The 13643-nt window shown below is 51.7% G+C and overlaps 1 protein-coding gene across 4 annotated transcripts in view; it reads right to left on the minus strand.

Annotated features, from left to right (window-relative positions):
• LOC135383630 (uncharacterized) overlaps positions 1–13643 on the minus strand; it is a 99018-nt gene that overhangs the window by 57058 nt on the left and 28317 nt on the right. For all 4 annotated transcript variants that reach the window (XR_010419979.1, XR_010419980.1, XM_064613016.1 and 1 more), the window contains one exon: positions 1117–1191. Coding sequence is in view for 2 of the 4 variants with exons in the window: in XM_064613016.1 (XP_064469086.1) it covers positions 1117–1191 (75 nt within the window). In the remaining 2 variants the exon portion in view is untranslated. The remainder of the gene's footprint in view (positions 1–1116; positions 1192–13643) is intronic.

Below are 13643 nucleotides of genomic sequence, written 5' to 3' on the forward strand. Positions count from 1 at the left end.
ATTGGGTTGTTGTTGACTCTCTTTTCCTCCCTCCTGTCTACCGGCAGCTTTTCCGCTTGGGTCCCGGGGAGGATGTGCTCGTGCGAGTGAGGAAGATACCTGTAGAAGCTAAGGTGAAAGACTTTTTCTTCCATCTTCACACAGGCACTCTACCAGTGCTCGCTTGGCTTCGAGAACGAAGTTTCTTCGTGGCTTTCAGTAACTACAACTGTACGCTCTGCCCAGAGGAGGAGACCGTCGAGCATACTCTCCTGTCATGCAAGGATGCTTTCTTCTTCTGGGACGTGTTCCAGGGTGCCTTCAAGAAGAACATCTACCTGAGTGCGCGGGCTATTCTGTACCTCCCGATCCGTCCAGGCCGCGAGCTCCCGTAGGACGTACTTATTTTGTTAGGTTTGTACTCGTTGTGGATATATCGTCGTAATACAGACCGCAATGATCCTCAAGTCGGATCCTGGCCTTTCTTCAAGAGGTACGTGACGTCACGGTGTAGGTTTCTCCTCTCCCGAACAGGTACTCCGGAGGACCCTATCTGGCTCAAAGTACTTGAGCTTGTTCTGTCAAGCCCCACGGAGTATTAATGGACTGGCCCTGGTCCTCAAATCACACCCACACTTTTGTACATACTTCATCTCAAGCTTGTATTCTTGTGCCATCCCTCTCAATCACATACCGCATCTTGCATTGTAAATAACACCTTCGTCTTGAACTGTAACAGTGTGAAATAAAACGTCCTTGAAAAAAAAAAAGTGTTAGCTTAGCTTAATCGGTAGAGCCCTGGACCGGTAATCCAGAAGGTGTGGGTTCGAGTCCAACAGTTGGCTAACCCTTTCAGTGACTTCCATCTTTCATCGTTAATTTCTTAGGCCATTTGAGGCTTTGTATGTACTTGTCCTTTCTATGTTGTTCCAGCCTCAGAACATCAGTTCTCTCAAGATTAACCGTTTCTGAGCAGCGTCTGATTTGCATGCCGTAATGCGTATAGGCGACCTTGACCTCTACGAATGCCCGGACATGTGGCTCACACTCTTACAGACTGGGCTTCGTCTGAATATGCCAGAGTCGACGTTACTCTTAAAAAATGTGAAGTGAGTAATCATAGCCCAATACACTCACGACAAAGATGTGGAGCTGCTTCTCTGTTTTTCTCCTCTAATGGGTTCGTTGAGGAAAGATCTTTCCCTGATAGTGCTGCAAGAGAAAATGGGAATATTTTGTAATATGCAGTCATGAGTACGTTGCTCAAAAGGCCATCAAAAATGATAATGATGACGGTCATGATGGTAGTAGGGAAAAAATATTAAGATGTAGCCCGCTTACGGCGGGACCAGCCGCTTGCGGTAGAAGGATCCAACGGGAGAAAAGATGTACCGGTAAAGAGCATCCAACCGGGTCACGTGGTGGAAGGAAAACAAATCTAAAGGGAAAGCAGATCCAAACAAGAAAGAAGATCCGCGAGGAAGAAACATCCATAACACCGATAGGGAAACATCCACGGAAATATCCATAGGGAAAGAAGATCACTAGCGGCATGGCCGAGCGGACGCCTTATCTAAGGCGTCCGCTCTTTGGTGGCAGCCAAGGTCGTGCAGAAGACTGGGAGGTGGTGGGTTCGAATCCTACCGCCAGCAGTGCTGTCTGAGGTTTTCCCTGGGTTTTCCGAAGACTTTCCAGACGAATGTCGGCGCAGTTCCCCTGAAGTCGGCCCAGGACGCACACTAATCCTCCTATCCCCCACTCCTTCCTGCTGTTCTCTCTCCATCTGTCCACGTCTGTACGCCGCTCATAGCCACAGTTGCTTCGCGGCGCTAACACGCAATTAAAAAAAAGAAGATCCATGCGGCAAAAAGAGCACTGGGGAAAGACAGTCCGAACGAGCAAGTGCGCGTGTGCGTTTTCCGGGCGAAAATAATGCTTAAAGTGGGACTCCGCAACAAGATCACCACGAAGGTTGTGGTACCCAGGTTGAGGTTGTGGTTGTCAGGAACATGTGTACAAAATATCTCGGTCTCCCAAACTGCACAGAATTTGCTCAAACGAATTTATTACGAAGTTCTCCCGCTTGTTGACAATACACACGAATTTGTTACGAAGCGAGGGATTCGCCTCTGTGTCAGTCAGGCCTCTGAGTCAGAGGGCGCTGAAAGTAACACACTGCTGGCATGATCAGGAAAGGGAGAAAGAATGCAGGCTTGGAAGCAGACGACAAGGACAACGCTGGGTGACGTCACGGTATCCCTCCTCCGGAGAGTCCGGACGAATCGCCGTAGCATGGACCTCGGTTTTCTGCTCTTCGGTTTCGGTTAATTAATTACTCACTCAAAATGAATGCGAATGTTGTATTCGGTATCGAAGGGCTGATTGGTGCTCGGTATGATGTTCATCGACTTTTTTTTTTTTTTTTTTCAAATCCTTGCGAACTATCCATTTAAGCGGACTATTGTATCACCTATTGTGTCCAACTGCTGAGAAAGTTCGTCGGCCACGTACATTTCTACCTTGGCTAATACACGTGCACAAACAAGAGTCGCAAAAATATCCCCGAGCAATGATAAAGAGGAAAAACGAAGTCTTTTTTTTTTCCTAACGTCTTTTTTTTTCTATATAGGGAAATATTGAAAATGTTTTGCAAATTGCGTCAACGTGCAAGATTGGGCAGGAGTGAGTTGAGAAATGTATGTGTGCAGGCAGTACAGACGATGCCTCAGGTGAGGGTTATTGGTATGTTTAGCACACTGTTAGCAAGGTTACTTATCGGAGCCAACCGCCAGTCGTATGTGACTCAGAACCTTTCCCACTCATTAGTTCCGGTTGACATGGTTAGACGCAAGCCACGTTATCGGCGGTTTCCTAAAACTCTCTATTGTGTTGAAATAACGTCAGTTCACGACCGACAGGTTGTTTATTTTCAACATTTACAGAATTTTTATAAAACAGCTATGAGAGCACCACAGATGTCGTTTTTACAATAAGGCTATACGGCCAAGCGGACATCCTCTCGAAGAAAGTATGTAACTCCAAGATGACTAATTACCTAAAATTCGTTAATGAACTCTTTATTTAGCGAATTTCGGGCAAAAGCGAGATAGCAGAATGAGACTCTCCCCGTTGAAAGTCATCCCACGTTTAACTCATACAAAAACAGAACAGACACACATGCACTCGTGCCCTTCAGGCTCCTGAAGATGGAAGAGCTCGGTAGCCATCTTTAGAAAGGGCTACCGAAAAGATAGGGCTACCGGTAGAATGGAGCAGAACAAAGCCATACAACAACTAATATATAAAGAATTACATAATTATCTTACAATATCTGAAGCCACATTCAAACTTGGCTTCATTGTGACTTATTGATTTTTTTATATAGTAGTTCCAGTCTACCATGTTTTCGGCGCTGTTCTACCATCTGACGTCATTTGTTTGTAAACAGGGATAGGTTCATTCATCGGATGTGGCTCAACGTGGCTTTTACAGCTCTGTGGCGTTACCGCTTGAGAAAAGTTGACTGTCCCAGATGCTGTCACTGCGGTGCTCTAAAAGATCTAGAGCACATTCTTCTGGATTGCCCTCTCTACCAACCTTCCAGAACCACACTTTCCAAGTCCTTTAATCGGCTGGACTCTCGCCCCCCCCCCCCCCTCCTCTCAAAATAGCTTGGTCCCTGGCCGAATCCAGCCCCCCAACTCTGTGCCCTCAAAACTCTTTTGACCTTACTGGGTGCCATAGGACTTCGATCCTTATTGTGAAGGGGCTCATTATTTCATTCCCCACATCACCACCAGCAATGGGGTAGAGTACCGCCAATGGCGGTGAAATTTCCCATTCATCATCTCAAAATATTGTTGTCGTTTTCGCTTCCTGACCTGGGTATCCCTTTGTCTCACGTCCGGGTGCTCTCACCTTCTCGTATTCCTGGTACTTGCGGATTATCTCGTTGTGGTGCACTTCGTGAAAGAACTGATGTTCCGAGGCTGGAACAACAAGGAGGGACAAATACATACAAAGCCCTCCTAGTCCCTCCTTGTTGTTTGAGCCTCAAAACATCAGTTCTTTCATGTTCAACAGTTGCCGCCTGCGTCGATCCCGTCGTATGAATGTGTGTATGAGTGAGCAAAAATGTAAGAGTGAAATGAGGATGAGTGAGAGAGAGTGGCTGGTTTGTCCCTTCAGATGACGCACCCTGGAAGTCGCTGAGGAGGCGTGTTAGCCTAGCTCAATTGGTAGAGCCCTGGACCGGCAATCCAGAAGATGTGGGTTCAAGTCCTACAGCTGGCTAACCTTTTCAGTGACTTTTATCTTTCATCGTGCACTTCGTGTAGGACGCTCGCGAGCAGCAGTGGCGCGTCGCGCTTTCTATTCTCGCTCTTCAGATAGCATGCGCACTTCGCACCGCAGCGTTGTGAGTAGTAGTACAACGGCGACAAGTCCACAGCTACAGGTTTACTTTTTTTCTCTCTCTCTCTCTCTCCCGTCGAACGAACTCGTTTATTGTGCGTTTTAATTCGCTGTGTCATGTAGCAGTCCGCTCGCTCGGCCTGTTCGAAGGAGAATCGAGAATCTTTGTGTGGTTGTGCTTGAGGGGCTCACCGCAATTCATCGAGTGATCCGTTCGCGATGGAGATTGGTTCGGTTATGCGCTGTGCTCGTGTGACTCACTGACTCGTTTCTCTGACCCGTTCGCCCCGCGCCGTGGACGGGCGAATAATTGTGCCCGCTGATTCATGGTGTGATTCGTCCTCTTTGGTTTATTCTGGGACCTTCGTTCGCACTTCGTGGCGTGATCAACGGGATGGTCTGGCCGCTAGTGATCGTGCGAGTGAGAACGGGGCTTGAATTGGAGTTGCTGATGTTTGGTATTCCTCGGCTGATCCTTCACGGGGGATGGATCCGTTCGGCAGCTTACGAGTAACTAGCTCATTGAGTGGTCTTAGCTACCCAGCAACCCTTGCGCATCTGTTCAAAAGTGGTAATAACAAGCAGAGATAATCACAATAGTGAGCAGCAGATAATAGTAATCAGAGATAATGACAGCAACGTGTGGCTGCCGGAAGTGCGCCTCCATTCTCTTTACCTTTTTCTTTCTAATAAATGTGAGTTCATCCGTCACGCGTGGCCTGACGACGTCACGTGATATCAGACGTCACTGAATCACTGAACAGATCACTAAAACAAACTGCATCAAATAAATCGATTCACTAAAAAGGGTCATTTTGCCCATCACTATAACAGGAATATCTTTTACAATCCCAGCGTACTGCCACGGGGCTGTTAGAGCCACCTATCGGCAAGCCAACCTCTCAATACGCATCGAGTTGGACCGTGTAGCAACTGTAGAATATTGCGTTAGACAAGAGACACTGGTTGCATGGACCAACCTTCTTTATTCCCAACTCAAGACAGACTCTCCAAAAAATAACACGCGTTACGGAGAAACACACACACACACACACTCGGTAATATCATCCCGTACCGGGACGCTTCCCTCTCGTGTAACACGAGACGGTCACATTCTTTGGACGGTTGGACCCTGCGCGGGAGGAGTTTCTATGAATCCGTTTTCGCTCTGTCTTTACGTTTGAGAAACTAGAAGAATCAACAACCTCCCCAGTAATGAGCCTAGGGCTCATTAGTTAATTTCCCAGTTCTAAATGATACAACATTTGTATGACGCGTCTCAGCAAACGTCCTCCTGGGAGCATAATCGTACAAGCTCGCACTTTCCCATCTCGTCCACGATGCACATCCTTTACGCGGCAAGTCTTCCACAGGCGTCTGGGCAGCCGATCTTCCTGCATCAGAACAAGGTCACCGATTTGGAGGCCACTTGACGCTGCAGGTCTGCTGATGTGTGCTGATCGTAGCTCCTGCAGGTATTCCCTGCGCCATCTCCGCCAGAAGCCGTCCAGTAGCTTAGTCCGGTATGCCCACTGACGTTCGAGTTCGTGCTTCGTTGACACAACTGGACTTGTTGCACGTTGCGGTGGCAGGCACGTTAGTTTGCGCCCGACTAAAAAATGCGAGGGTGAAAGAGGTTCCGGCTCCCCCGCGTCGGAATACAGGTATGTCAAAGGGCGGCAGTTAATGACGGCCTCTATCTCCATGAGAATGGTCGTAAGCGCTTCGAAGTTGAGACTACATCTTCCCAATACTTTGCGTAGGGCTACTTTAACAGATCTCACCATTCGTTCCCAGAAGCCACCCCACCACGCGGCTCGCTCTACAATGTATCGCCATTTGATTCGACGGCTGGCAAAGTATGCCTGTATTTCCTCTCCCTGCATGCTTTGAAATAACTTTGCGATATCCTTAGACGCACGTTTAAACGTCAGCGCATTGTCCATATAAATTGTGCTGCATATGCCTGTTCTGCTCACAAATCGTTTAAACGCTAGCAAAAATGCACCCGCTGATAAGTCACTCACAAGTTCCAAATGGATCGCTCGCGTAATTGCACAGGTGAAGACGACAATGTATGCCTTGTGAGTGCAAAAGAGCGCGAAAGACCGTTCGCTCAAACATTGGGCAACACCCTGCGCCCACGGGAGTCACGGTGATTTTCGCTCCCCATGACGCAGCAACGAACCTCGCCAGGCTGAATCACCTGAAGATATCGGACTTCCTCACTTCCGAGTTCCCGGGGAGGATTAAGGAAATAAGACCGAATTTCGCGAAGAACATAATCGCGGTGGATGCCACTTCCCCAACAGCAAAGGTCTCCCTTTTAGGACTCGACCGCATCTGCTCAATCGCTGTTCGAGCATATGAACCCCGTCCCACTGGCTCTTGCTACGGCGTCATCACTGGTGTGGACGCCTCACTATCGGACGACCAAATACGGCAGGCCATCAGGTCCAGCCCAGCGGTCATCGCTGCGAGGCGGATAAAGAAGGACTGTGGTGCTGTGCGGCTGACCTTCGCCGGGGCCGCGAAACCGCGTGAGGTCAGCCTCCATCTACTGACCATGCGTGTAAAACCTTACCTACCGCCGACGCCGCAATGTTACAACTGCCAGAGGCATGGACACGTGGCAGCGCGTTGCACTCGAAAAAGGATCTGTGCCAACTGTGGAACGTCCCACGACTCCCCCGACTGCCCCCAGAGCGTCCCCAAGTGCGTCAACTGCCAAGGCAACCACCAAGCAACGTCGATCGATTGCCCTAAACGCAAGCAGCAGAGGCTTATTGCCAGGGAACGCTCGCGCTCCAACAGCAGCTACCGTGAGGCCAAGGTCAAGATCCACAACGAAGAACGCCGCAGGCACCGTAGACGGCGGAAGCGGCGACACCGGGCAGGCTCTAGGTCCGCTGACCAGGTAGCTGGAAGGCCAGCTATATGGAACATGGGTGACTTTCCCCCTCTGCCTGCTTTGGCCTCTCAGGACGCCCCTCACACAGCACCGATCCCCATCACCACGCCCACTCCAATAGCGACGTCTGAAGCCGCCAGCAGTCAGGCAACTTATACTCCGAAAGTTCGCCGAGAGCCTCCAGCCCAAACAACGGCCCACGACTCTGTCGATATGCAGATGGTGATGGTTAAGCTGCTCTTTGCAGCTCTGAGGGCCATCATCACTGCATGCCCCGAGTGCAAAGCGCTCCCGGAAGTCCAATCGATCTTGCAGTTAGAGAAACTAATTGCCCCCACTCCTGAGTACCCGGTACGTGGCCGGTAGGCCCGGCCGGATCCAGCTACCGCTCGTTCTCATGCTGCATGGCTGTACAATATCAAACGACCACGATTTTCCAATGGAACGCAAGAAGCCTTCAGACGAAGCTCTCAGAGTTCCGCCAGTTCGCGTGGAGGTATAAGTTCCCAGTAATGTGTATTTCAGAATGTGGGATTCGGGACGACTTTCGTCTATCCAACTACATCACCTTCGTGTCGCAGCCCAACAACGCTAGAAGCCGAGCGGCCATTTTCGTCCGATCAGACATACCGGCTGTGAAGAGGTCCCTTGTAGAAACAAGTGGAGGGGAGTATGTCTGCTGTTCAGTGCGAATGGGTGCGCTTGACTTCACTGTGATTTCCCTGTACTTGCCCCCAGCGACCCGATATGACGTGAATAACCTCAAGAACATTCTGGACGGCTTGACACAACCGTTTGTGTTATGCCGGGACTTTAACGCCCACCACGTCAGCTGGGGGAGCGCACGCTCGGACTCACGGGGAGAACGACTTGCTGTGGTCTTCGAGGAGATGGACCTCCACCTCCTCAATGGTGGCTCCCCGACATTTGTACAGTCCCCGCTGATATCATCATGCTTGGACCTCACAGCTGTGTCTGGCTCGATTGCACAACGCTTCACCTGGCAGGTCGACGCTGACTCCCTTGGAAGCGATCACCTTCCAGTGCTAATCAACGTCCGCGGCGCGCCAGGGGCTCAGCTGAGGCGCACGGTCAGAAAGACTAACTGCAGCAACTATAGGGCTGCCTTCGAGTCTAGTTCCGCTGATCTTAGGGACGCTAGTCACCACGACTTCTGCCGCGCGGTGGTCAGCGCTACTCGCAGTGCCACCAGCGTCTTCCAACTTCCCGTGAAATTTGCCGCCGTCGATACAGAGTACGCTAAGTTGCGTGCGATACGCCGAAGGGCTGAAAGACGCGCCCGCCGCTCCCGTCTCCCCGGCCAGAACCAAGAGGCCAAACGAATACAGAAAGCGGTTCAGAGGCACCTCTACAAGCTGGCTAGGGACCTCTGGAGGAGCTTCGCTTCGTCCTTATCTCCGCGCACACCGCTATCCCGAGTCTGGACGGTGCTAAAAGGGCTAGCCGAGCCGGTTACCCAACGCAACCCGTTCCGTTCATTGTCTTTGGCCACGGGTCGCTCAGAGATAAGGTTGGCCGAGGAATATTGCGGCAGACTAACATCGTTGCCTACCGACGGTTTAACGTCTGCTCGAGACATACCTGTGGCCGATGTCCCGCCGGCGGAAACTTCGCTCGATCATATGTTTTCGCTTCCTGAGCTGGAATCAGCCTTAAGACATTCATCACAACATACCTCCCCAGGCGCTGACCAGATCACCTACAAGGCCCTACGTAATCTCCCCTTGCGCGGACGCCATCTTCTTCTTCAAATCTACAATGATTCGTGGCGCACAGGGTCGGTGCCTCCAGACTGGAAGTCCGCAATGGTTGTCCCTATCCTAAAACCCGGCAAATCACCTCATGATATTGACTCCTTCAGGCCGATCGCCCTCACCAGCTGTTTGTCGAAGACGATGGAGCGCATGATTCACTCACGGCTAAGCTGGTTTCTTGAAAGTATGCGTTACTTCCCTGAGGTCATGGCTGGATTCCGGCAAGGCAGGTCATCCATCGACAGCGTGATCGATATCGTCTCTAGTGTTCAGCAAGCGCGGTCTGAAGGGCAGCTCACAGCAGCAGTTTTCTTAGACGTCATGAAAGCATACGATAGCGTCTTCCACAGCGCCGTCGTCGCAACTCTGCAAGAATCTGGTGCAGGCGCCCGAGCCGTCTCCTGGGTCCGGGACTTCCTATCTGATCGCACCCTTTTTGTGCGCACTGCCCACGGCGACACAGCTCCCTTCCCGGTAAGCCGCGGGGTGCCGCAGGGCAGTGTGTTGAGTCCATTGCTGTTCAACCTTGTCATCGCCTCACTCCCCGCACACCTACCTGCCAACGTCAAGATCACCATTTACGCAGACGATGTCTGCATTTGGACTTCAGGCACCCGGAGAGACGCGATTCAGCGGCGCCTGCAGCAAGCCCTCGGCGTCATTGAGATATATCTCGCCGACAGAGGCCTACGTGTCTCCACAAGCAAAACAGTCGCCATGACGTTCACCAACCGCTCATTTAAAAACTACCCACTCTACGTCGCGGGAACGCCACTTGATTTCGTCCCCCGCTACAAATATCTCGGGGTCATCGTAGACAAACGGCTGTCATGGTTCCAGCACATCAAGGCCCTCTCTACCAAGACGAAGAAATTCGTGAACGTGCTACGGCACATCTCTGGAGCGTCGTGGGGTCCCTCGTGCAGTGACCTCCGACACGTCCATAACGCACTTGTGCTGGGGCTGCTACGGTACCACCTCCCAGCGCTCCACGGGATCAGTAGGACGGGTGAGCGAGACCTCCTCAATGCCCAAGCGCGCGGCCTCCGGGTATGCCTTGGACTGCCACGCACGGCTGAAACCTACACCGTACTTGCGGAGGCGCAAGAGACGCCCGTGCATATTCTACGGGACCGAGAGACGCTCCGCATCTTTGCGCGCTTCGTCACGCAGCACCCTTGCCACTACCTGCTGTCCATTGAGGATGCCCGCCCCGCATCGGCCTTTGGCGGAGCCGTCCGCCGTCTAAAGGCTATCCTCCCGGACCGCTCCTCAGGTGTATCCTACGCCCCTCCTTTATGGGCCCTTGCCAAGCCCCAGGTATTGACCAGCGTCCCTGGCCTAGGCCGAAAGAGGGAGACGCCGTTAGCCGTTGCGCGTCAGCTCGTCCTCGAATACCTGTCGACGCATCATCAACACCGTCAAGCGATCTATACAGACGGATCCGTAACACTTGATGGGGCCACTGCAGCCATCTACGTTCCTCAAGGTAACATCGAGCAAGCTTTCAGGCTCTCCCATACCACCTCCTCCACCGAAGCCGAGCTCTACGCAATCCACGCGGCCCTCCGGCACATCACGACATCGCCCCCAGGAACCTGGACGATCCTGTCGGACAGCAAGGCGGCACTGGAGACACTCGACTCATACTGCACTAAAACAACGGACGACCTGCACACAATGGCAATGTCCCTAGCCAACACCGCCCTTGCTTCCGGGCACAATATATCTCTGCAGTGGGTACCCAGCCACATTGGCCTCGGCGGGAACGATCGTGCAGATGCTGCGGCCAGGCGCGCACACGAACAACCCGACGCCGCGGCGCGCATACCACTCACCCCTTCGGCTTGCCGCATCCAGATCCAGATCGCTGGGCCGCCCAAGAGGCGCAGAGATTCATTCGAGAATCCGCCCGTTTCAACGACTTCCTTCGCTCCATCGACCCGGCGGTGGAGTTCTCCCCACCACGACGTCTCCAAAGACCACAAGAGACACTCCTCCACCGACTGCGCCTCAACTTGGCATACACGCCACCGGTCCAGCGCATGATGGGGAGGGAGATCTCGGCCCTCTGCGATGCTTGCGAAGTGGTTGCGGACACATCACACCTCCTGCTGACCTGCCCCAAGTACACCAACCATCGCGATACCCTTTTCCGCTGCCTCGAACGTTTCGGGCACAACCAGCTCACGCTGGCCGCACTTCTTGGCCCTGTGCCTCAGCACCAACAGTGGGCCGTCACAACCGCTTTACTGCACTTCCTGAAGTGCACTGGCCTGGCCTCTAAGCTCTGAGCTGCGCGCTCCAGGAGCCTCACCTTCGTTTTCTTTCTTCTTTTTTTTTTCTCTTCTCTTTCTTCTTTCTTCGTTGCTATTTTTTTTCCTTCCCTTGTTTCTTTTCGTTTTTGTTTTTCCTCCTTTTTACGGAGACTCACCTTTTCCTCTTCGTCCTTTCCTTTCTATTTATTCTTCGTTTTCTTTTGATTTTTTTTAATGGAATAGCATGCCGACCTTGGTCTGGCAGACCTTTCTTTTCAATAAATATATATTCCCCCCCCCCCCTTGTGAGTGTTACCGTCTTCACGATAAAGGAGGGGTCCGGCGAAGTCAATCCCGGTTACATCGAACGGCTCGCGCTTTGACTCTCGGTCAGCGGGAAGTGGGGCTACCGGCTCTGTCGCGGGCTTGCACTTTTCCTTTCGGCAAATTAGACAACGCCAGATAATCTTTTTTCACAGCCTGGCGTCCCTTCACGATCCAATAGTCCTCCCGTAGCTGAGCCAAAGTATCCCGCACCCCCGCATGCAGCTGTCGTCTGTGTTCCCTGTCAATGAGAAGGGCAGTAAATGAGTGAGTTGACGGAAGAATCACAGGATGCTTCGTTGTCTCCTTTATGTCGCTGAACTGGAGTCTTCCCCCAACACAGAAAATCCCATCATTGTCCAGGTATGGGGAAAGGTTACAGATAGTGCTGTCTGGTCCGAGCGGCTCCGTTGAACGCAACTTCGCAATATCTTTGGCGAATGCATCCCTTTGCACGTTAGTTATCCAATAAATCTCTGCAGCCGTTAATTCCTCAGAAGTCAGTTGTCCCGTCCGTCTACGTGATCTGTTCCTGCAGCTGCTGACGAACCGTTTGACCCAAGCAGTTATACGGGTCACTCGCGTTAGGGAGCTGTAGCTTTCGATGCGTAATATGGGACTTGACACTGGTTCGGTAACAACGTGGTGGATCTTCACACTTTTTTTCTCTTCTGCGGAGTAATCTTCCACGTTCGCTGGTACCGAGGGCTCAAGTAACCATTGTGACTGCGGTATCTAGAGCCATTGTGGACCATTCCACCACACTTGACTTCTCAGGGGGGGCGTCCGGTCGCTGACCACGCGTAAGCAAGTCCGCGGGGTTTCCTTTTCCTGGGCAGTGACTCCAATTAGCGGGATCCGTCAGCTGCTGAATCTCGGAGACGCGGTTGGCGACAAATTGTTTCCATCGGTCGGCATTACCCTTAATCCAATGCAGGGTTATAGTCGAGTCCGACCAAAAATGGATCGCCAAATCGAGAGGAGGAAGCGTTTTAATGATGTAGTTCGACAGCCGTGCGGCGACAACTGCACCCATCAGTTCCAAACGTGGGAGTGACATTTTCTTTAAAGGGGCAACACGTGACTTGGACATCACCAATGCTACATTTACATCCCCTTGTGGTGTTTCTGTCCTCAAGTACGCGACTGCGCCGTAAGCTCGTGGGCTAGCATCCGAGAAGACGTGTAGAGTCTTACTTGACTCGCCGTTATTGAGGTCTTCGGCTAGCTTCCTTGGAATCGTCACGTTCTGGAGACACGGTAGCTCGTTGCACCATTCATTCCACTCCATCGAGATATCTGACGGCAAGTCGTCGTCCCAATCTGTTTCTCGTTCCCAGAGCGCTTGGAACAGTAGCTTTACACTGGTGACAACTGGCGCCAAGAATCCGAATGGGTCGAAGATGCGTGCGCAGGATTGAAGTACGGCACGTTTGCTATTTTTCATTGTACTTGTAAACCGATCAGTGCACTCAAGTCAAAGCCGAATTTATCTGTTCGAGGATTCCACGCAACTCCCAGAACCTTTCGTGGTTGCATTTCTCCCATCAACGCCGTCGTTCCTCCGTTCTGACGTTCACTGATACGCTGCAGCAATTCTTCGTCCTTCGACATCCATTTCCGAAGACGCATGTTCGCTTGTGACAGAATATCATTTGCTTCAACGCAAATGGTCTCAGCATCCTCGAGACTGTTGGCTCCCGTAACCAGATCGTTGACGTACATGTCGTTCATTAGGATCTTCGTCGTCACCGGATACTGATTTTGAAGACTTTCGAGGTGGTGTTTTACGGTTGCTGCCAGCAGGAACGGGCTCGCCGTTGCCACGAATGGAACACGGGTCATCCTCCATGTTACGATAGGTGGTAATTCCATCCCTGGCAGTGGTGTTTCTTTGTACCAAAGGAATCGTAATGCGTCGCGGTCTTCCTCTGAGAGTGACACCTGGAGAAATGCCTTTTCAATGTCTGCTAGGACGGCGAT

Source organism: Ornithodoros turicata, chromosome 2 (assembly GCF_037126465.1).
Source record: "Ornithodoros turicata isolate Travis chromosome 2, ASM3712646v1, whole genome shotgun sequence".
Lineage (NCBI taxonomy): Eukaryota > Metazoa > Arthropoda > Arachnida > Ixodida > Argasidae > Ornithodoros > Ornithodoros turicata.